The sequence below is a fragment of the Myxocyprinus asiaticus genome, chromosome 8 (genome assembly GCF_019703515.2).
Source record: "Myxocyprinus asiaticus isolate MX2 ecotype Aquarium Trade chromosome 8, UBuf_Myxa_2, whole genome shotgun sequence".
Taxonomy (NCBI): Eukaryota; Metazoa; Chordata; class Actinopteri; order Cypriniformes; family Catostomidae; genus Myxocyprinus; species Myxocyprinus asiaticus.
The window spans coordinates 47339179-47363877 of NC_059351.1; the positions used below are offsets into that span (position 1 = coordinate 47339179).

The following is a 24699-nucleotide window of genomic DNA, read 5'->3' on the forward strand; positions in this document are numbered from 1 at the left end:
TTGCGGTCTCTGAGGGTTAAATTAGATTTTGAATCACAGATTTTCAATGTGGACTTTTGAACACCAATGTACATCCAGAATAATACAAAAATGAGGGTTAACCACAAAACCATGACATTTTATTCCAAAACAAACAATACAAAATAACAAGAAAAGGGAAAAATTCAAGCAATGAACACGAGATTGAATAAGAACTGCTGGTTACTGATTATATAGTTAATATTTCATTAAGGACTACACCCAGTCTTCATAAAGACCTGTAGTACCAGTCACATAGACGGCGCATCACCTACACCCTATTTGTCATGTATATGTGTCTGTCATTTGAAGCTTAATTGCTGAAGTTCAATGTTTTCTTTTGTTGCTTGGTTGTTAGATCCCCTGAGGCAAACTCCTGAGACATTTACCTCTCATTTCGACATCCATTACTAAGCATGCATGTTGTGTCGCTCACTTTAGAACCTCAGTAAAATACTAAGAGAATATTGTGGCACAATATATAGGAGATTATTCTTGCTTTGGCTACTGGCAATATGGTACTTATTCACTAGTGGAGGCTGATGTTGTCATCCTGGATTTTTGCATTCACCGGGTCTTCAGTGGCGGTGCATATAGGTGGCTTTGGAAAGCCTTGGCAGATCATATATGTTCCAACAAGTGCAGAACTAGTGAGTGTTCATCTGGCCATGGGCCATATAGTTTCTGGGGTCACACTTCTTCAGGGTCCTGGAGCCCCTCCGCTCCTAGTGGGGTGTCAGCACTCTGTAGACGCATTATGGGCTTATTGCACATAGGGCAGACGCTGCGGATCTCCAGCCATTTAAGCAGGCACCTGCAAGTTATGTTAAAATAGCAGAAAACGAGAATTCTTTAGCAATTGCATTGCATTTTTTGCCATCTTGGTACCAGTAGTATTTTTTGCATTCATTTTTCCCATAGGGATTTCATAAAATCCTTCATTAATGAGTTCTAAGCCATGCACCAAACCAACCATCACCGAGGTAAATCCCAACATTACAATCTTTGATTTGAAGCAAAAAAAAAAAAAAAAAAAAAAGAGTTCTGAGAAAAAGACAAAGGTTCTGTGTACTAACAGCTTTTATAAAGGAATGGACTACAATCCCATGAAGCACTGTGAATTACATGATCGAATTAAACAATGGAAAAATATAACACTACTGATTTAAAGTTGTTGATTGTAAGTATAGAAACACAATATTTCAAGTTTATTGCAAAATATTCAGTTATATGCAAGTATATAAGTAGTTTAAGAGTGTAGGGAGACTCAATTACGTCCTTCACAGTTTATCGTGTGAGTGAGCGGTCACTGCCGAGCTCTTTTGCTGCAGTTCTTTGATTGGTGGATCTTTCTCTGCAGGATCATGGGTAGTGTAGTTCTTCACCATAATTTCCAATATTAAACGCGATAGTGAATAACACAGACTGATGGCTTCAGTAAAAGTATATAACATCGATTAACAATCTCAGAGCTCACAAAAGGTCTAAGATATAGTTAAAAATGAATTCCACCATGATGAAAATTAATGGGATTTTTAATTCTGGAACGCAATTGTTCCGCTCTACTGCCAAACTTGACCATGCAAAAGTTGCCGCCATAATGCTAGGGTGTTGCATTGTGGTTGCCCAAGTCAAAAGAGGCCACTCTAAGTCTCTATGATATTCTGATTCCTAGATATGGATCACATTACAGTACACTAGCATATAGATGGCCTCAAAGCTAAAAGATATGGACTACAAAACACAATTTTGATTATAAAATTGTCAAAACTTCAATTTGGATCTCATGTTTTATTAAACAACCACGCAAGGGGTGGGAATGTGTATAATTTTGCAGGTGTAGATTCCAGACAGGCCTAGGCATAAGCAAATGTGACATGTCAATGAATAAACACTTGTCTAACGGTATTACTCACTTCTTATGAAAGGTGTGTGAACACGGGCACACGCCCAACTCATCTCTGGTCTTGAATTCCTCTAGACACACGGCACAGGGTTGCTGCATCAGATTGAAGTCAAACCAATTTTAGTATCTTTCTTTCACACCCACATAAATTGAAGACTGAAAGGGATAGTTCTCCCATGAATAAAAATTGTCAAAATGTCATGACATTTCTTTTAATGTTTGTTAATGTCTTAAAATATTAGTAAAAAAATAAAATAAAAATTGGGGGAAAAATCTTTATTTTGACATGCACAGATTTAAATGAATATTAATTGATGGTGGATATAACAAATAAGGTGTAAATACGCCACAAAATTATGCTTAATAAAGGCATATATCAGCTGTCTTATTCAGATTTAAGGATATTAAATCTGGAAATGTTAATGTTTACACACGACACTAACATCATTACATAAAATATTGTTTTTGGCACACAGTACAAGAATACTGTCTGTGTGGTGCAATGCTATTTGCTAGGTCATTATTCGACATTTTTACACTGCTATTCATCCCGATAGCATTTCAATGTAATGGGCTTAGCACAAAACATATTTTGAAAGAGAAATGCCATGGGCAATTTTTTTTAATGTATAATGTGATTTATTACAATGCATTGCACACCGAAACTGAGTGACACTACCAGAATTTTATGAGCTATTCAAATTATAAGCATTTACATACCAAACTTGAAATAGTGTAGCACTTTAGGATTAGGCTTAGGGTTAGTAATGAAAAATAACTATTGGTACTTTGCATATTTTGGATTGGGGGTAATATATTAATATTGAAAAACAATAATTATCACTAATATGAATATTGCAGGGACACGTCCCACTCTAATGGTCTCCCAATGTCTATGGTAGCTACAACCCTGCTTTGTTTGGGCCTTAGTTGGGGGAAATACGATTTGTTAAAAGTTCAGCAGTAACTTTTGTAACTGAAATGACAAAAAAGCATAAATGGCGCCATTTCCTGAGAATTACTCATGTGTAAATGGAAGAAATACCTTAGACAGACTGAAAAGACATACTTCAAACAAACAAACAGCCACAGTGTCAGAATATTTGTCACATACAACTAGAGCAAATTTTCAACAAAAAAAAAAAAAAACTTACTCCCAGCAGGCTTAACTTCTTGCCAGCACCTTTCAACACCACCTATAAAATGAAATAAAAATATGTCTCTTATTTGCAACCACTGGATCCAACTCGAAAAAATAAATAAAAATTATTTTCCCATAACTCAGGGGTTCGAACGCATGAAATTTAAGACTTTTTAAGACTTAAGGCAAATAAAAGAAAAATTTAAGACCACTTTCGCAATAAAAAAAAAAACAAAAAACACATTAATTCATTAGCTGGTAAATGCAAAACCTCTGAGGCTACTTGAATGCCTCTGGACATGTTTTTATTTTATTGTGCATTTATGTGTTAAGTTAATACAACATTAAAACTCTAAATGAAATCATTAAGAATGCATGTAGCTTAAAGCATGTAGCCTATATTGTGACCCTTCTCTTTAGTCACTGGCTTTCTAGCAAGACATGACGCATTAGACCAATGCTTTGGCAACATCACCACTTATGTCAAACACGGAAGTAGTGGCAAAAACCACGTGCAAAAAATGCAATTTTATTGGATTACGTTGTTGAAAAATTATTCCGAGGGCTCTCGTTGACTGCTGCGGCTTCAAGATCATCAACAGAGCTGACAGGACTGAGATCATTTCAACTCACAACTTTGCAGCATAAATTTATAGCGAACATGATTACATGTTTGTTATTAACTCATCATTATAGTAATTGTATCGCTAAGTATATGTTTGTATTTATGATGGTTTTGTGTCATACTTTCGTTTAATCATCTAATCTGTCAAATCTAACACAACAGTCAGTGGGCCTTCTGCCTCCACTTACTGCACATGCGCTGACATTTTTGTAAATAAGAGGATTGGTCTATAGACCTTATTCACAGAAGCGCCATGTTTGATTTTTAATGGGAATGAAAACGAGGCTGTGAGGGATAGACTTACCATTTCTTCAATGGCATGCGCGGTGTAAATCTGTAAAAGCTCCAATATCCCATCTGATTTTCCACAACTCATATTGTCTGGAGTTTTTTTGTCTACTGAGTGTCCTTGAAAAGATATTTTTTCAATGTTTTGTACACGGAACGATCCAAAAACACTTTAAACTGCAGTACATCTCATCAAAGAGACTGTACGTCTATCCTGCACAGCCTTGTTGTCATTCCCATTAAAAATCAAAGATACCGCTGCTGTGAAAAAGGTCTAGCATGTGCTGAATAACAGTTATATATTTTTTCTTGGCAGATACCTTTAACAAATACTTTAACAGGTAGTTAAAGGGCAGTTCATTTAAAAATGAAATTTCTGTCATCACTGGTCACCCTCGCGTCTGAATGAATTTTTCTCTGCCATGGAACAAAAAAGGAGATGTTAAGCAAAACATTTAGTCTCGGTCTCAATTCACTGTCACTGCAACTTGTTTTTCATTCAGTGAAAGTGAATGGTGACTGAAACTCTCTAAAATCTCCTTTTGATATCCACTGAAATAAGAAAGTCATACAGGTTTGCAACAGGATGAAGGTTAAGTGATGACAATTTAAATTTTTGAGTGAAATTTCTAAAATAAAAACTCATCAGTTACCTTAAAAATGGCCGTTTAAAGTTGACTAGATGTATTGAAAATGTTAACAGATTAAATTATGAAAGAGAAGGAGAGGGAGAGACGCTGTGCTGCTGCTGCTTTCCCCCTGATTGGTCTGAATAACTCGCAGCATCATGCAGGCTGCTCTGTCTTGTCTGTCCGTGCGCTGTCAGTGTCCTCTTTGCTCCGCGACGTTATCACTGCGTGAGAAAAGGGACGTGTGGCGTGAGAGCGTGAGAACAGTGTCAATTGCATTGGCAGCCCTAGATCTAGAGAGATGGAGATGAGAGATATAACAGGTGTAACTCTGCAGCAGAGTAGTTCCGTTAGCTTTGCAATTATTGTCAAAGGTAATGTAAAATAAGGAAGCGCAACGATTTGAAAGGCGTGAAAAGACCGCTCCAACCTTGTGCGCTTGCAAATTGTAACATTGACTGCTTTGTCGATTATAAGCAGGAGCGACGTGTTAGAGACGCCATTTGCATTTTGGATTAACGGGTTTATGAAGGTTTATACATGCGTAACATCGTAAGTTCAGTAAAAATGCGCTTCCCTGCACGCGCTCACACTAAACTCAAGCGTCAGCTGCTAAATGACGGATGCACGAGAGAGAGAGAGATGATTTTGACTCGCGCAGATTCTGCTGTTTTAAGCATCTCCTCTATTCACGCCCCAAAATTTAAGACCTCAGCAAACGAAATTTAAGACTTCTTGTAATTTATTTAAGATTTTTTATGGCCTTAAATTTTAAAAAGTAAATTTAAGACTTTTTAAGGACCCGCGGACACCCTGTAACTCAAACCTTTCCTAGCCAAGAAAAAGAGAATTGAGCAATTTTCTTAGATTATTATATCTACTTGTTAAATTAGTGATGTTATAAAAAAAATAAAAAAATAAAAAACACTTTCTCCATTCCCAGATTAATATGCAGAGAGAACTATAAGTAAGCTATTCAGATGTTTAAACCATGGTAATTTGATATACACTATGGAACTGAAAAATAACTATACTGTATATAATACAGCATATAATATATACTAGTTACTACTAATATAATATATTCTAATTATATACTATGTTATATACTAGAGGTCTACCGATAGTGGATTTTGCCGGTACCGATAACTAAGGTGGGGAAAGGCCGATAACTGATTAACTGGCCGATAGTTTTTCAGATTGATTTATAGAATGTCAAAAAAAAATTCTTATTCTTTCCTTATAATGGTGGGAAAAGACAAAGAGTCCTATATGAATAAAATACCAGATGCAGTTTATTGTTCAACCAAAATAACCAGAAAAAAATATATGATTTGGTGCATAACACAGGACTATAAACAAGTATAAACACGCACAAAACATGCCTGGGGACTCTTATTTTGAAATGACGTAATGATGAAAAAAACTATCTGCAACTATCACCATAGATTTTTGCCGATAACTATAGTTCCAAAAAGCAACTATCGGCACCGATGAATTGGTAGGCCGATATATATATATATATATATATATCGGTTTTATGCATAGCACGTAGTACATACTATATTACTATACATTGAAGTACCATGAAAATACCATTGTATATGAGGTATTTGCATGGTACTACAAGGTGGTACTTTCTGGTATATTTGTGCTAGTGTCTGCTACTTGGTTCCCTTCAAATGTTGCATATCTTGTGTCATGCTTGTATGCTGACTCTATTTATGGGTGAAGAATATCATGAAGATCATCTGTTAGATTGGATTTCATCATCACGCTGGCAAAGGCCATTAGATATAAATATAGCATAGACTGTGTGCATATGTACTCTGTGTATAGAGCTGTTCAGCAGTGACGTCAATTTGTAGGCGACCACGGAAGGTTAATTACCATGAGTTACCTCAGGAATTTCCTATGGGTTTTTATCATGAGTTTTTTCAATTTATGAGTAAAATTAGGTCTGCGGTAAACATTACTTGAAGACACTTGGACATTTTGTTCTACAACATAAATGACACACAGTCATACTTCAAATGTGAAATCTGAAGCCACTGTGTTTTAAAAAAAAAAAAAATGTATGATGCTAACAAGTTGATGAAAAGTATGACAAATACCACAAGCATGTGAGTGTATTAAGTGAGTGAAAACCACTGTAGTCCTTATCTAGCAACTTGTTAGCAAATACTTTTTTTTTACAACGCAGGGAATTCAAAATTCACGTTTGGGGTATGACTGTGTGTAATTCAAGCTGTAGAACAAAATGTCCAAGTAGCTTAAAGTAATGTTTACCACAGACCTTATTTTACTCATAAATCCAAAACTGCCATAGGAAAATCCTGAGGGGACCCATGGCTCGAAATTGCTAATTCTCTTCCGTGTTTTGGACTACAACCTGAACAGCTCTACTGTTGCAGGCCCACCTCATTGTAGCTGTACTGCTCCCTTGTGCCTTGCCGTTTCAACCTGTAGAAGATAGAAGAAAAAAATGAAAAGGCTCCACACTTCCTCAGTTAATTTTCATGCAAGTTTAACTGCAACAACTGCTGTGGGTGGAGCAAAAGATCAGAGAGAGATGTTATGATTGTGTAAATCATTTTGCAGCACCATTTCCTCTCTTGAATGTTCTCTCTCATATCTACTGTATACAGTACAGTGTACAGTGGCCTCAAAGTATTTGTACATTCAAGCCACATTTAAAAATATATGCATTTCATTGCATTACATACTGTAAGTTTTTTGGGGCCACTTTAAATAACATTCTTCTAGATAACATTTACAAATGTTGTGTGTATGATTGTACATGTCTTTACAGGACCAGAGGTTTGATGTGTGTAACAGGTACAAGCAGAGATTGTGTGAGTGTGGTGCATGTGTTCTTGCCTGAACAGATAGCAGCAGAAGATTACGCTGAGCATGAAGATGAACATGCCTATGCCCAGTACAATGACGTACATGTTGAGCGGTAGGTGGTAGATATCTTCTTCAGACATATCACAGTCTGAATGCTGCAGTCCTAGACCACAGAGGCAGCCTAGACACATATAAAAACATTTATAGGAACAGTTCGCTCAAAAATGACAATTCTGTAATCATTTATTCTCCATCATGTTGTTCCAAACCCATATGACAAAAGGAGAAATTTCCTTCAAAGAATGTAATGTTTCTGAGCTTTCAAGATTCAGAAAAAGGCACGTGCAGAGAAGGTGGCTCTAGGGGCTCAAGCCCCTGCCCTTTTGCTGAGGTGCCCCTCAAATGCCACCCAGAATGAAAGCTTGCACTCCCAAAAGAAATTACTTTTTTTACGCATAATAATAGTATTTTGGGGTGTAAAAATGCACCAATATTATGCTGAAACTTCTATGCATTGATTATGGAATTTAATAATCTTTTAAAATGACTATAAGAATACCCAGTACATTACAGAGGCATCTCAGAATACACGCACATTCGCAACAGATGCGGGCCGCGTGACTGGAAACAAACACGCACTTTAAATTAAAAACATTTAGTTCGGATTTCTGCCTCATTGTTTGTAATTGCATGTGTCTATATAAGCAAAATAAGTTAATTGTTTTTATTCTCTTTCACAATTACGATAGATATATCATGCAGATTGTGGAATATTTGGAGAATACACTTGGAATGGAAAGGGATGCTGTACTGCGCCATTCCTCGCGATCATTATTTGTCATTAACGTGTTACACGGCAATAAAAAAAATTAATTCTGTGAGCCTGCTTGGCTTAAAGATCAGACTTATCTACCTGTATAAATTATTAATGATTTATATTTCAATGATTGGTTCAGTAAATTTTCCCGTGATGATATACGTCTTCTATTTGCATATATCAAATTAATTGTCTTACCGTCTGTTTGTGTTAGTTTGCATAACGTCAGATTTTTATGATACTGTCCTTTATTCATATTAGCTCAATCATTAACATTACAACGGTATTATTTTTCTGTTTATATTATGAACCAAACCTCCCTGCACTCAATAAATACAAAGAATATTTGGAAAATATTTTAAATCTTATTACATTTGTGCATTCTTCTGTTCAACAAGTCATTATCATTTTTATAGCACTTTTCACAACACATCGTTTCAAAGCAGCTTTACAGAAAATCACGCATTAGCAGAAATTTTTTTTTGTCTTTAGATTATTTTGCCTACCTACTCCATTGATAAAAGTGTCATAAATATGTTTAGTTAAAACAAATTGTAATGTATTATTAGTTGAAATGAGATTGTGTATTCCCAATGACCCCAACCCCCACAGACGAACATTTTGAAGCGACTGCCCCTCAAAAATGTTTTGAGCCCCTGCCCCTCAAAATGTCTGTGCATGTCCCTGTTCAGATATTATGCAAAAGCTGCATAAAAGTATCACAAAAGTAGTCCATATAAATTGGTGCCCTACATTCTAAGTCTTCTAAAGTCATATAGTAGTTTTGTGTGAGCAACTAACTAAAATTTATGTTGTTATTAACTGATAATCTTCCTCTCCAGTGAGCGGTAACCTCGAGAACCACTGTGATTGGATCCTTGAGTCAACTCTAAAACTGTGTCAGTCAAATCATAGTCATACGGGTTTGGAACATCATAAGGGTGAGTAAAAGATTACAGAATTTTCATTTCTGGGTGAACTATCCCTATAAATCAGCAATCCATTGCAACTTCAATCATACAGACCATAATGGAAACATATTTGAGCAGGACGAATGTAGTGCTTCACAAAGGCCACTTAGTGCAGAGGGAATTCTGGGTAATTAGCTACATACAAAACAAATATGGACAACTGTGGGATTAACTCCAAACTACCATCTGGCCTTGAGGGAAGCCAAACGTGTTGTGTGTGTGCTATAAGTGTACACATTATTCATACATTACTGTTTTGTATCTGCAAAGTTTTTCTCCTTTCATATTGCCCAGTCAACGCAAGAGTTAAAACTTAGTGTTTGCAGGAATCCCCCCAGTATGAATTTGTATAATAGTTCATCTAAGGTGCTTATGTGGAGGGGGTAGTTTGCACAGAGATTATTGTAAGCTTGTGTCATTCTGATGGGGTGGGCAAAGGGGGAATTAGTATTTGCTACATGCAGAGGCAAAAAGATCGCAGTTCTTTAAAATATTAAGAGAACTGACTATTTTGCTGAATTATAATAATAATTAATATTATTATTTATATGTTTGCCATATGCAAAGGCAAAATATCTGTTCTTTTAAATGTTAACAAAATTAAATACTATTTTAGTTGAATAACAATAATAATTACAATTCAGCAAAATAAGAGTCAGTTCTTTACTACTAATAATATTAGTAGTAGTAAAAAGCAAAGTTTTTCATAGGCAAAATATCTAAGTTCTTTAAAGTATTAATACAATTGAACATTGTATTTGTTGAACAATAATAATAATAATAATAATAATAATAATGTTTTACCATATGCAGAGACAAAAGATCTCACTTCTTGAACATATTAATGAAACTGAATAAAATGTTGCTGAATTAATTTTATTATTATTCATTATTATTATTATTATTGTGTTGCCATATGCAGAGGCAATATTTTTATAAACTGAATATAATTTTTGTTCAATAATAATACAAATTGTTTTGCCATATGCGGAGGCGATTAAGAATTCTCAGTTCTTAAGAATATTAAAAAAAGAAAATACAATTGTGCTGAATTACAGCTATTATAATAACTATTATTATTGCCCACTTAAATAAGGACTGTGACAGTTCCATGGTTCAGTGTTGATATGTAATGGCAATACCATGGTTCTTCAATATATACAATGGAATTGAATGATTAACATGTTAATATACAACGTGTATACAGTACATGATACTCCAAAGTCCTTAAAATAATATCCTAATATTGCCATGGTTTGTCTACAGAAAACATGGTATTGTCATGGTACTTTTTTGTTAGTGGTTTTTGTCATCAAATACTTACTGTGCATTATTATTGTTGTCATGGCACTATTATGTTACAGTGCAATCAATGAGCTCAATCCGTTAATTTGTCTAAAAATAAAACAAAACGTAGACCCATACATTTTCAGAAAAGCAAAATGCCCACAACATACGGGTTGTTAAAAAAACAACCTGCACATTGCAAGAATAGTTCCACAATCCTGACAGTCTGCTCTTGACCTTTATGAATAGTTTCCTTTGGTTGCAAACACATCAACTTCTACCAACTGGTTTCAACATCCTGAGCAATACCACTCCAATGACTAATGCTGGGGAGAAAATGAAAAACAAACTCAAGTTCAGCCGAGACATTTTGGAAAGGCCACTCACCGTTACACCATTGGAATGGTTGCATGTGACTCCAAGCACTGGTGCTGCAAACTCAATGCTTGTCAGGAACAGGCAATGCGGGGGCTGGGGATGCAACCAAAACCTTATTCAAGACAATTTTCTGCAATGCACTCAAAGCAGTTGTAGGTCAGCGGGTCTAAAAATCAGCTCTTAAATGAGACTGTGTGCCGTCTTGATTATAGCTCAATTGTTCCTTCATTCATACCACTTTTATGACGTCAGTATAGAAGAACAAAAGCTTTCAATCACTTTTGGCTCCAGTGATGTGAATATGCACAAGGTGCTTTGTTACGAAGACAAAGGGAGCATAATTTGCCCTTGATATTCCTCTTGTCTTCAAGAATGAGTCCATATGCGGCTGAATGGCACTTCAAATCTGATTGTTTTGTGATGTCATATACTAAAGTAAATTAATTCCTTGATAATTCCTCAGTATGGTTGTTTAGTGACCACTAAAAATCCCAAAATATGAGTGATACATACAAAAAAAAGACATCTACAGCAAGAATCCTTAGGAAAACTGCCTTTGTTTACCCTTAAAGCCTTATTGCAAAAGACTTTTGGTGTGCTTTACCCCTCTTTGATGTCCTTGTCCTTTATTCCAGTTCCTCTTCCTCGATGTCGAGGTTTTCTGAGCTATATTCTTTTATCAGAAAACAGGCCCTTCAGAGAAACAAAAGAACACAGCCACACACACACACACACACACACACACACACACCACACAATTGTGTGAACAGCATCAAGCTTCTTTATCTCGGGAGTGTTTATGTGTGCATGTCTGCCTGTGTGGGGGAGTATTTTTTCTCTCCACCTAAAACCATCTGCTCTCTCAATCCTTCCATCAAGAAACTCAAAAAACACAAAGTCCTCAGCTCATTCTTCAAATATCCTTGCCAAAAACACAAGGGCCTTGGGTTTGAGGTAAAGGTTGTCTGAAATATTCTCCAAGAAGGTTAGTTGCTCTGTGTCTCTTTCTCTTTCCCGGCCGCACAGTTTCAGTTTGTAAACAGATCCCTGCTCATGTGATCCCTGGTTTGCCTCGCAACTCTGTCGTCCAATTCCTCCCTCCCTTCCTGTGCTATTCCCCTCCTCCAATCTCTCTTCTGTCTCCCTCTCCCTCTTACACCATTTGAGGTTTGGCCTCCTGTCTCTCTCTCTCTCTTTAGTCAACACTGTAAAGGAAGTAAGACCAAATGCAGACACTGCTGCAAAAAAGGACCCAAAGGTGACAGACAAAACCGTCAGAACGAGAAAGTGAGAGTATAAAATGGGCCAGAGTAATCAGGCGAGTTTGGGTGGCTGCTCTCCCCTGCCAGAAGAGCAATGACACATATGTGCAGCATATTAGATTAAATACAAATCATCCTGTGTTTGACCTACTAAAGCACCGACATGATGGAGGGCTGTTTATGTTGGAGAATGGAAGATAACTGCAGCTTTTCAAAGGAAAGTCCACCTAAAAATTTAAAATCTGTCATCATTTACTCTGTCTTATGTCGTTCCAAACCCACATGACTTTCTTTTTATTTCATTGAACACAATAAGAGGATTTAGCAGAATCTGTGGCTGCTCTTCTCCATATAATGAAAGTGAATGGTGACCAGAGGCTGCCAAGCTCTAAAAAAAAAAAAAAGACAGATCAAGAACCATAAAATTATCCCATATGACTTGTGCGCTACATTATACTCCAAGCATTATGTAGCCAAACGACAGCATTGTGTCGAAAGTGTAATTTACGTCATTATTCGTTGAAATGTGCCAAAGCTCTCAAATCTCATTTGCACATGCACATATTCAAAAATGGAGCATGAAGTTGCGTTACGGCAGGTTTAATTTCGATTATGCCAAATGCATTGGTTTTTTCACGTGTGACGTAACCAGTGTTGGGTTTAATTTGATAAAGTAATTAGTCACTGTAATCTAATTACTTTTTTAGTCAAAAGTAGTGTAACTCATTACATTTTAAATTCTTGTAATCTGATTACAGTTACAGACTTTAAATTAATTCACAGATTTTTCTAAAATAATATTTATGTAGAATAGATTTAAAACATGAATTGTGTTCATATGCAGGTCTTTTTACATTTATGTGATAGCTGAAGGGTGTACACCACCTTACTCATTGTAAGGGAGAAACGCCTGTTGCTGAGTGTATGACCTGCGAGACAATAAACAAGGAAAAATAGACATTTTGAATTTGTTGAGCAGAAAAAAGTGTTTTAGAAAGTAACTTAAATGTAAATAGTACGGTAATTTTCCATTAATTAATGAGTAGTGTAATCTGATTACAAAATTTAGGGAACTAATTAGTCATTTACTTTTTGGATTACTTTGAGTAACTTTTTCACAAATAAGATAAGCATTTTTTTGATGAATAACGACTTCTATTTCGACCTCCGAGACACAAAGCTATCATAGGGCTTCAGAAGACTTGGAATATAGCACACCAGCTGTATGGACTACTTTTATGTTACTTTTTTGTCTTTTTGAGTTTTGCAGCCCATGGTCACAATCCACTTTCATTGCATGGCGAAAAGCAGCTTTAACATATGGCTAAACGTCTCCTTTTGTGCTCCATAGAAGAAACAAAGTCATATGGGTTTGGAAGGACATACAGGTGAGTAAATGAGGATAATTTTCTTAAATCCCTTTAAGAAAAGGAAGTGAGAGAAAAGACATCTTCAATAAAGACGCAAGCTACCAACCCCCAACACCAGTGAGGGATTCTGCTCTACAGACAACAGCTGCTGCTTGGCTAACAACCATGTGCTCCCTCCCTGTCGCACAAAGCAGGTTTGATGACTTATGAGTTCAGTTTCAGACTAACCAGCTTATTTACTGTGTAGGCCTATCTAACAAAACATGGATTACATTAATTGCAAGAATGCCATCAACAGTCTAATAAGCACGCTGATTCAGGATTTCTTTTTTTTTTTTTTTTAATAGATCATTCATGTTGGAGAACAAATGTATTTACGCTTGCATTTATTGCCAAATAATGCATTTATTAAGACTAGCAGAAAGATGCAATATTTCTCAATATGTGACACTGATGCAACTATCATGTTGGTTTTTCAAAACAATGTTTGAAACTCAAATACAAACTTAAGGTTTTTTTTTTTTTGTATTATTATTATAGTTTTAAAATATCATATCATGATCATAAACCAAGAATTTTCATTGGTGTGTCACCACAGAAATATTTTGTGTTATATTTGCTTTTGCTAATTTGTTACAAACGCTTTACAAAATGAATGCCAAGGGTGGCTGAGGTCAGATGTATTGTGCCCTCTAGTGGCACAAAGCAAGCAGCATTCTGTATAAAAAGAGCATTTTGGTCTTTATTAGTAATTTTTGGACTGAAGACAGATGTATAGGGTACAACGGGGCTAAAGGCTCCGCATGGTAAAAGGTTCCTTTGATTTACTTCTTTCCCAAAACACTAAATAGCATCAAAAACTACCGCAGGACTTTCCTAAAGACCTGTTTGTCACTATGCACTGCAAAATTTCCTGCTCCATGAGATCACTGTGTGTAATGTCTAAAGTTTGATTTTGAGGTCATTTGATCTAAAATATTATCATTTTTTAAATGTTGTAAATATAAGTAGCTAATGAAAATCCCTGAAATGGTGCATCCTTTTCTGAAGTTGTTATTTTGAACAAGCATTATCTTAATTTGTTAGCATCTTGCTTTACAAATTGTTCCCTATAACTATTGTCCTGTAATCTATATCAATAGACAACAGGGAAATAGTTAACAATATAACTTTTACCCCACATGGGTTAAAAGGCCCCCTCGCCACCTTTTTTTATTCACAGTTGTGCTCAAAAGTTTGCACACCCTGGCAGAAATTGTGAAATTTGGCATTGTTTTGAAAATATGACTGATCATGCAAAAAAAAAAAAAAAAAAAAAAACAACTGTCTTTTATTTAAGGATAGTGATCATATGAAGCCATTTATCATCACATAGTTGTTTGGCTCCTTTTAAATCATAATGATAACAGAAATCACCCAAATGGCCCTGATCAAAAGTTTACATACCCTTGAATGTTTGGCCTTGTTACAGACACACAAGGTGACACACACAGGTTTAAATGGCAATTAAAGGTTAATTTCCCACACCTGTGGCTTTTTAAATTGCAATTAGTGTCTGTGTATAAATAGTCAATGAGTTTGTTAGCTGTCACGTGGATGCACTGAGCAGGCTAGATACTGAGCCATGGTGAGCAGAAAAGAACGGTCAAAAGACCTGCGTAACAAGGTAATGGAACTTTATAAAGATGGAAAAGGATATAAAAAGATATCCAAAGCCTTGAAAATGCCAGTCAGTACTGTTCAATCACTTATTAAGAAGTGGAAAATTCGGGGATCTCTTGATACCAAGCCAAGGTCAGGTAGACCAAGAAAGATTTCAGCAACAACTGCCAGAAGAATTGTTCGGGATACAAAGAAAAACCCACAGGTAACCTCAGGAGAAATACAGGCTGCTCTGGAAAAAGACAGTGTGGTTGTATCAAGGAGCACAATACGACGATACTTGAAATAAAATGAGCTGCCTTTACTGCGCCAATGCCACAAAAAAGCCCGGTTACAATATGCCCGACAACACCTTGGCACGCCTGTAATTTGGAGTGACGAGACCAAAATAGAGCTTTATGGTCACAACCATAAGCGCTATGTTTGGAGAGGGGTCAAAAAGGCCTACAGTGAAAAGAATACCATCCCCACTGTGAAGCATGGTGGTGGCTCACTGATATTTTGGGGGTGTGTGAGCTCTAAAGGCACGGGGAATCTTGTGAAAATTGATGGCAAGATGAATGCAGCATTTATCAGAAAATACTGGCAGACAATTTGCATTCTTCTGCACGAAAGCTGCGCATGGGACGCTCTTGAACTTTCCAGCACGACAATGAGCCTAAGCACAAGGCCAAGTTGACCCTCCAGTGGTTACAGCAGAAAAAGGTGAAGGTTCTGGAGTGGCCATCACAGTCTCCTGACCTTCAAATCATCGAGCCACTCTAGGGAGATCTCAGATGTGTGATTCATGCAGATGACCAAAGACTTTGCACGACCTGGAGGCATTTTGCCAAGACGAATGGGCAGCTATACCACCTGCAAGAATTTGGGGCCTCATAGACAACTATTACAAAAGACTGCACGCTGTCATTGATGCTAAAGGCGGCAATACACAGTATTAAGAACTAAGGGTATGCAGACTTTTGAACAGGGGTCATTTCATTTTTTTCTTTGTTGCCATGTTTTGTTTTATGATTGTGCCATTCTGTTATAACCTACAGTTGATATGAATCCCATAAGAAATAAAAGAAATGTGTTTTGCCTGCTCACTCATGTTTTCTTTAAAAATGGTACATATATTACCAATTCTCCAAGGGTATGCAAACTTTTGAGCACAACTGTATAATAGCCTACATTTATTCAAAACAACCTTCTGTTGTTATTTTTACACAAATTATGTTGCTTCATCAATATTAAATAAAAATAAATGTATTCCTTGAATCTTGATACACTTTGTGACCAGAAAAAAAACCCCGCTAATTTTCCTTCAGGTGTGCATTTAGCCTCATTGTACCCTACATTTTAGATGTATATTTAGCATATTTTAATATTCCTCAGTTCTTATGGTATATTTTAGCTTAGTATTTAAGTGATGCATTTTCTTTCAAACAAGATGAAATAATGTAAATATCAAACTACTAGCCTCCTTTAAAATATATAATTCTAATGACCAAACAAGCTTAAATCAAACTGGTGATAAAATATTTAGTTTTCTTCAATATTAATGTGATTATTTGCTTCCATATGTCCTGATTAGCAGCAGGCGAGTTCAGTGGTAATGCATTTAAAAGATAAAAATAAATAAAGAAAATAATTATAATAAATAATATGGCCTTTATGAGCTTCCATTTGCTTGGAAAAAAAATCATTACTATTCCATGGCACAGAAATTATACAGTTCAATTAAGTGTCAGGTAAATAAAATAATTTTAGACTACTGGGATAGGTGACATAAAAACCCATTTATTTTTTTAAAAGGTGTTTTTATTTTTATGTCTATTAGTTTTGACACCATCTACATGCTCAAGTACTCATATCAATAAAATTAGAATTTAGCAGATATACACATTTAAAAAAATGGTGTTTCTTTTCTGGGAAAACAGACACATTTCATATCATTTCTTGAACTCACAGGTGTATCCAATAAAATGCTGTGTAGAATACAACTCTGACTGGCAATAGCAAGTAGAAAATCGTGGTTCATGGCTGTGACGTAAACAAAAGGCTATTGACTATTTAACTAATAGGGAAGAGCCCTTAGTCACTTCCTGATTCAATATGAAACACATCAACACAAGAAAGAAAACTGCTCATCAAGTGATTTCCTGGGGTCCTTAGCGTTAGCCTTTAGCCGCTACATTCTCAGACTTTACTGTAATTCACTAACAATTTCTTTTAGCACTGCTTGGAGAAGGGGCACCACCATTCATGTATCTATACTGACTCATGCTAGTATTTTGTGTGGCATAACTATTTGTAAAACCATTTTGGCCTGTGCCAAAACTAGCATTATCATGTCCCTTGTCCAATTTACTTTCGCCAATACCAAGGCCTGCATTTACATAACCATTCTTCAAGCCATTTTGTCTTGCACCAAGATCAGTTTTATCACAGGCTCCACCTTGATTCAAATTAGTTTTGTGCTACAATCACCATTTTGTCCAGGCTTTCTTATACTCAGCTCAGGTTTGCCAGTGTGCCACATGTGCCAGTTCCATAGCATCTAATTCATGGAATCCTGTTTACGAACAGTTTATCTTCATCAGTAGGTGGTTTGTCCTCACTATCTTTGCTTTTATCTTCGTCGGGATGATCATGGAAGGTCTGAATCTTGCCACTAATACCCTTAAAGTACTGCTTGATGCAAACCTTGGCAAAACCTTTAGAATGTTCTGTGCACGTCTCAAACATTTTGCACATTATGTCTATAAAGTGGGACCAGTATTTTGTTTTGAGGAAGGCAGCCTGGGTGAAGCAGGGACAAATAGCTCAGATTAAGAATGCAACGATTGTGATGATCAACAAAAACATCCATCCAAACACCTGGAAAATTTAAAGAGAAACAAAAATTTGATTTAGTCACTGTATTTTCAGTTTGACATATTTTATTGTACAAGGTCCTCTGATTAGAATATAGCGGTCCAAATTTAGTTAGTCTACAAATGTGCTCTGTTCCAAAATCTAGAGAAGTCTGTTCCAAAAGGTAGCCATCTTAAATATACTGCCTTAAGGCAGCACTGCATACTTTGTGGAGAAGGTAATTCCATAATGTACTGAGATGAGCTCAGTGAAAAATAAATTCAAGATGACGGAAAAAACAAGAGAAGTTTTGATAAATTAGCGTTAGCATGTAACATGGAGCCACATGCTAACGTCAAACTTTATTTTTTTAGATTAACACTTTTTATTGAATCCAACAAATGAAAAAAAAAAAAAAACACATACATACATACATACATACACACACACACACACACACACACACACACACACACACACACACACACACACACACACACACACACACACACACACACACACACACACACACTTAAAACTATAAATCCTTCTCCACTGTCCCTCCCCAAGAGCCTTCCAAAAAGGTAAAATAACTGCCACACTTCCTATTAAATACCCCCAGGTTGCCTAGCCTTCTATCTAACATTTCTTCAAATGCCACCACCCTGCCCATCTCCGTGCACCACTCCCGAGATGAGGGCACTCCAGCCAACTTCCATCCCCTATTTGTCTGCCGATCATAACACTGACTAGAACACAATTTCTTTTGTATTTATCTCCTATATTAATGACCGCCCTATCGCCTAAAATACAGAGTCTGGGGCAAAATGAAATTTGAGAGCCCAATATGTCACATATAAAAAACTCTGAACCCTTAACCAAAATTCTTGGATCTTAACACACCACCAAAAACATGGGTTGTGTCCCCGTCTTCTGATTGGCATCGCCAGCAGGTGGGTGTGTCTTTAAGACAAAGCCTATACAATCTAGAGGGTGTCCAATAGAATCCATGTAAAATCTTAAATTGCATAAGGAGCACCCTTGCATCTTTAGATGCAGACTTGCGGTTTTTTAGAATCCTAGCCCACATTCCCTCCTCCAATTTCAAGTTTAAATCTTTCTCCCATAATCTCTTTAAATTAATCGTAATAATTAATAAGGGGAAAGAGGGCAACCCTGCCGGGTGCCCCTGTCCAGAGTAAAATAATCTGAATTTAATCCATTCATTTGAACCGCCGCTACAAGGTGTCTATAAAGTAACTTAATCCACCCAATAAAAGTATCCTGAACCCATACATTTCCAAAATCTTAAAAATATAATCCCATTCTACCATATCAAACGCTTTTTTGGAATCAAGTAAGATGGCAGTGACTGGAGTCTGATCGTTCGCCACTGCCCACGTGACATTAATGAAACGCCTAATGTTATCAGAAGAGTTACGGGCCCGAATAAACCCCGCCTGATCTATATGTATAAGAGATGTCATAACTTTACTCAATTGCTTAGCCAAAATTTTTGACAATATTTTAACATCTAGCTGGATCAGTGAAATTGGACGGTAACTTTTACACTCGCGTGGATCTTTGTCCTTTTTAAGAATCAGACTGATCCGGGCTTGCGTCATGGTTGGCGGAAGCTTTCCATTCTTTAATGATTCTGTATAAACTTCTAGCAAAAGTGGAGCCAGTTCTGTAGCATAAGATCTACAAAATTCAGTAGAGGTTATCTCAGAATCAAGAGAATTGTTTTGCTCAGCTGACAGTTTAGAAAGTTCTAATGGTTCCACAAAGTTTCTAATATCCTCTTCAGTAGATGAAGATATAGAACCATAAAGATCAAGATAGAACTCTTTAAAAGCATTATTAATATCAGTGGCCGAGGTATTTCACCACCAGCAGATTTCACTGAGGGAATGGTAGAAAAAGACTCTCTCTGTTTAATATATCTAGCCAGGAACTTCCCTGCGTTGTCCCCCGACTCAATGTATGACTGTCTTGTCCTGAATAGCCAAAACTCCACCTTCTGTGACAAAATAGTATTATACCTGTATTTCAATTGGGTCAATTCTCTGAGGTCATTAGACAACATTCAGTGTTTCAGCTCTGCCTTGGCACTTTTAATATTCCCTTCCAATTGCAAGAGTTCTTTGGATTTTTTGGTGAATGTGGCATACTGTATGATCCAGCCCCTAAGAACCGCCTTAAGTGTCTCCCAAGCCACTCCCACAGAGGATAATGAGGACCAGTTGGTCTCCATATAGACATTGATTTCAGCCTTTAACATTTGTTGGAATTCAGGGTTTGCAAAAGGGATACATTAAAGCGGCAACTATATGATTTCCTTTTCTTCATATGTGGCAACACCTCTAAACACACCAGGGGGTGATTTGAGACTTAAATGTTTCCAACTGAGCAATCCACAGATGAAATGAGGGACTTTTCTCTATTCGAGAATAAATCTTGTGGACTGATGAAAAAAAAAAAAAAAAAAAAAAAGTATAGTCCCTACCAGATGGGTTCAAATGTCACCAAATATCTGTAAGACCAAGATTTTTACACATCCTTTGAAGCATCAATGTTGGGGGCTTGCACACTTTTGCTTCACTATGATCAAGGACTGAGTCCATCAAAAGATTTAAAGTCTCTTCCCAATATTATATCATGAGGGGTGCCAGCAGCTTGCAACACCCTTCAAGATCAATAAAAAAAAAATTAAAAAAACCTGATCAACGTCATATTTCTTACACTTAAGAGAAAATAAACCTTACTTTTTATGGGGTGCACCAACCCATTCACATTCCACGTGGAGAGAGACAATCCACTCATATTAACATTTGACATAATAGAAAAAAATAGATTGTGTGTCAAAAACAAAATTATAAAGACCACATTTCAAAATTATTGCAACAATCAAACCCCAAACTTTCCCCCGAACCAAACAAACAGAAAAAAGAAAAACGTGCGCATTAACCCCGCGAACAACAGTGCCAACTGCCGTCCATCCCTCTAAACTCAAACAGTCCATGTACGGGGCCTGGGTAGCTCAGTGGTAAAATACACTGGCTACCACCCCTGGAGTTCACTAGTTCGAATCCTAGGGTGTGCTGAGTGACTCCAGCCAGGTCTCCTAAGCAACCAAATTGGCCCGGTTGCTAGGGAGGGTAGAGTCACATGGGGTAACCTCCTTGTGATCCCTATAATGTGGTTCATTCTCAGTGGGGCGTGTGGTGAGTTGAGCGTGGTTGCCGCGGTGGATGACGTGAAGCCTCCACACACGCTATGTCTCCGTGGCAACGCGCTCAACAAGCCACGTGATAAGATGCGCAGGTTGACTGTCTCAGACGCGGAGGCAACTGGGATTCGTCCTCCGCCACCCGGACTGAGGCGAATCACTACGCGACCACGAGGATTTAAAAAAAAGCACATTGGGAACTGGGCATTCCAAATTGGGAGAAAAAAAAATATAAAAAAATTTGAATAAACTAACTGCATAAGTGTGCACATCCCTGAACTAATACCTAGTTGAAGCACCCTTTGCTTTAATTACAGCACTCAGTCTGTTTGGATAAGTGTCTATTAGCTTGACACATCTTGACTTGGGAATATTTTCCCCACTCTTCTTTGCAAAAACATTCCAGATCTGTCAAATTGTGAGGGCATCTCCTGTGTATGGCCCTTTTCAGGACCCCCCACAGATTTTCAATTTTCAATTCAGGTCTGGGCTCTGGCTGGGCCATTCCAAAACATAAATCTTTTTTTGCTGAAACCATTCTTTTGTTGATTTGGATGTGTGCTTTGGATCATTGTCATGCTGAAAGGTGAAAGTTCTCTTCATTTTCAGCTTTCTAACAGATGCCAGAAGGTTCTGAGCCAAAATTGACTGGTACTTGGAGCTATTCATGATTCCCTCCACCTTCACTAAAGCCCCAGTTCAAGACTGAAGGAAAGCAGCCCCAAAGCATGATGCCGCCACCACCATGCTTCACCGTGGGTAACAATGCGACGGCCCGCGGGCGGGCCGTCGCATTGTTAAGTACAAAATTATGCAATGTACACAACTGCTGTGTACGTTGGTACACATGCAGCATGCCACATATCTTTGGAAAGCTAAGATTCTTGTGATTCTATTGATGTAAACCTCTTCAAGATACAATCACACAGTAGGTACAATCAACGTCTTTGTCAGACCACCAACATACAAACATGAAGCCTCATAGTAGTCCACTGATCGATAACATACCGACAAAAAAACGGTCTTGTTACACTGGCAAAGGTCCAAAACGATCCAATCAAGTAAAATATTTAGTCCAAAACACATTATTAAAATCAATAAATACCCACGGACTCTTGTTGCATAATTTCAAAGTAGCCGGCAGATGTGCCTAATCTTTCACGTATTCTCCGTCATAACTTCAGTTCACATGTAAACATTTCTGATATCTTGGTTTCAAAATGGCTGCTGCACTCTGACCTTTCAATTGACACCTCATTTGACCCAATAGGAGCTTCCATATCCTGTCCATAGCCTTCAATAGCCAACGAGAGTCCGCATCGAAAGGAAGTGCCTGCCCCATTTCCTTGGTGTAAAAATCAAGTCAATTGCAACCGAGTGTGTGGATGACTGGCACATCGTACAGCCAAATGAAATTCTGAAAACAATGATATACAGATTTAGTAGGAAGTTTCAAAGCTACAACTAAGAAGTTCATGTGTAAAGCTGGATAACCATTGCCAAATGTTTGTGCGTCCGTGCGCAAAAGGTGAAAAGTGTGGTTTTGTGACTGTTGACGCTTCTGGAAGGTGAATTATGGTGAGGAAAACAAAATATTCGCTCCAAGATGTGCAGGAAGAATGTACTCTGTGTGAAAGCGACGATCTGGGGATGAAGTTTCAGAAGTAAACAGTGATGAATCATATATTGACTCAGAGGCAGAGACAATGTTTCTGGAGGGAGACATTACATATTACTGTATATTCCGCATAAATAAGCTTTAGTTTGAATTGTGAACACACATTTGTTGTGCGTTTCCCCAGTGAGTCTGTTGAACTGTTTGCGGGAGGTGTTTGTATTTGTTTGTGCGTGTGTGAAGTTTTATTACCCCTTTGTTTCACTGTTTGTTTCAGATTCATATAGCCCTATTGGCATGGTATAAAGGTTTTTTACATTGCCAAAGCATACAATATTTACAGTAAATTTACATACATGCATACATATTTACACACACGAAAATAAAAAAATATATATATATAAAGTTGAATATAAGTTGTGTTTGTGTGTGTCTTGAGGTATTACTGCTGACCTGTGGGAGAGGTGTGTGTGACTCTTTCATTGTGTTCATTTTCAACTGCTGAGATGTGAGGCAGTGAGCTGTAAAAAGGGTCAAAGGTGCAGATCAGCACTGGGCATTGAAGGACATCCCAGTTCCACCAGAGGTAAAGGAGTACAACCAGTATGTACTATATATTCAACTATGTTTTATGCTCTTTAATATGTGTGGTTAATATATTTATGTTTTGGTATATTTTTCTCAATGTTGTTTTTTTTTTTTTAATCCACAAGACCCAGAAGTGGTACAAGACGTTCTTTTATCATTTCATGGACATGGCAGTTGTGAACACCATCCTCCTCCACAAAGACATTGCAAAATGTAAAGGAGAGGTACCTATGCACCAGAAGGCATTCAGAGAGACCCTTGCTGAGGAGCTGGAAGAGTTGGGGTCTCACTCCACAGCCAGACCCACGCAGAGCACATCACAGGTCAGTGCATATCAGTGGACTCAGCCCCGCTGGTTGACTAGTGAAGTGCTCCTCTTGTGATGTGTTTTGTCCCCAAACGTGACTGCTACAATGGCTGGTATGTTGCCAAAAACCTGTAAAAGGTATAATTGTATGTAAATATGTTGTGTAAAAAAAGTATGAAAATAGTTTGGTGTGTATTTCTTATATAAACTGCTTTTCCACCATAGCACTTGTTTTGACTCTTTTATATGCACAAAGTTTAGTTTCAAGAAGGGAAAAAAAGCACTCTAATGTGTTTATGCTTCAGTTACTCTGTGTCAGCAATACTAATAGTGGATCTGGATATGGGATATGATAGCTCTAAGTGTCACCTTTCATTAGAGCACAAAATTATGACTGTACATTAAAGCATTCCAAAGTAGTAGCCTTTTTATCCTAGGTATGTGGCCATGGTTACCATGGGTCCTTTGGAGTATCCAAAAGGCACTTTTGAAAAATGCGTGGACATACCCTTAGAAAAACATGTGTAAAATATTTATTTTCTGTAGTATTGTTATAAAATTTGAACTTGGACTAGTTAAGGCTTCATGCTGTGGTCCCATTGTGTTTTACAGCTAATAGCTCCTAGTTATATTCATCTGCAGGTATCTGTATGCAAAAACCATTCAGGCAGAAAAACACCCTTCTATTTCAGTGTGTTCAAACTTCTATTACCAGTAGCACTTACAGTGATTCTGACTGCTGGGGAAAAAAACTTCAGAGTGTCACCTTTCAAAAGAGACCAATACCATGCATTTTCTCCAAAATTGTTCAAGAACAGCTTTAAATTTACTTTGGGTATGCCTTAAATAGGCGTTTTAGGCTAATTTTACAGGATTGGGAAGAAGGGCTTATATAAATGTGGCTCATGTAATCAT

General features: G+C 37.1%; 1 protein-coding gene and 1 long non-coding RNA gene across 3 annotated transcripts; one reads left to right on the forward strand and one right to left on the reverse strand.

The window, feature by feature from the left end:
• Positions 1 to 91: 91 nt before the first annotated feature.
• Positions 92 to 12466, reverse strand: LOC127445320 (RING finger protein 122-like). 2 transcript variants are annotated; one of them, XM_051705320.1, is made up of 8 exons: positions 11515 to 12466; positions 10920 to 11003; positions 10570 to 10640; positions 7488 to 7638; positions 7028 to 7070; positions 3079 to 3120; positions 1935 to 2017; positions 92 to 832 (listed from the first exon to the last, which is right to left on the reverse strand). In XM_051705320.1, the coding sequence occupies exons 3-8, from the start codon at positions 10589 to 10591 to the stop codon at positions 709 to 711; spliced, it is 465 nt and encodes a 154-aa protein (XP_051561280.1). In that variant the 5' UTR covers positions 10592 to 10640; positions 10920 to 11003; positions 11515 to 12466; the 3' UTR covers positions 92 to 708. The 2 variants fall into 2 exon arrangements, with proteins under 2 accessions (XP_051561280.1, XP_051561279.1); XM_051705319.1 differs by lacking the exon at positions 10570 to 10640 and having other exon boundaries at positions 11515 to 11603; positions 11755 to 12456.
• A 10170-nt stretch (positions 12467 to 22636) lies between these two features.
• LOC127445326 (uncharacterized) lies at positions 22637 to 23999 on the forward strand. Its single transcript, XR_007897963.1, has 3 exons — positions 22637 to 22852; positions 23329 to 23475; positions 23603 to 23999. It is a non-coding gene; the product is annotated as an uncharacterized LOC127445326 (long non-coding RNA).
• The last annotated feature ends 700 nt before the right edge of the window (positions 24000 to 24699 follow it).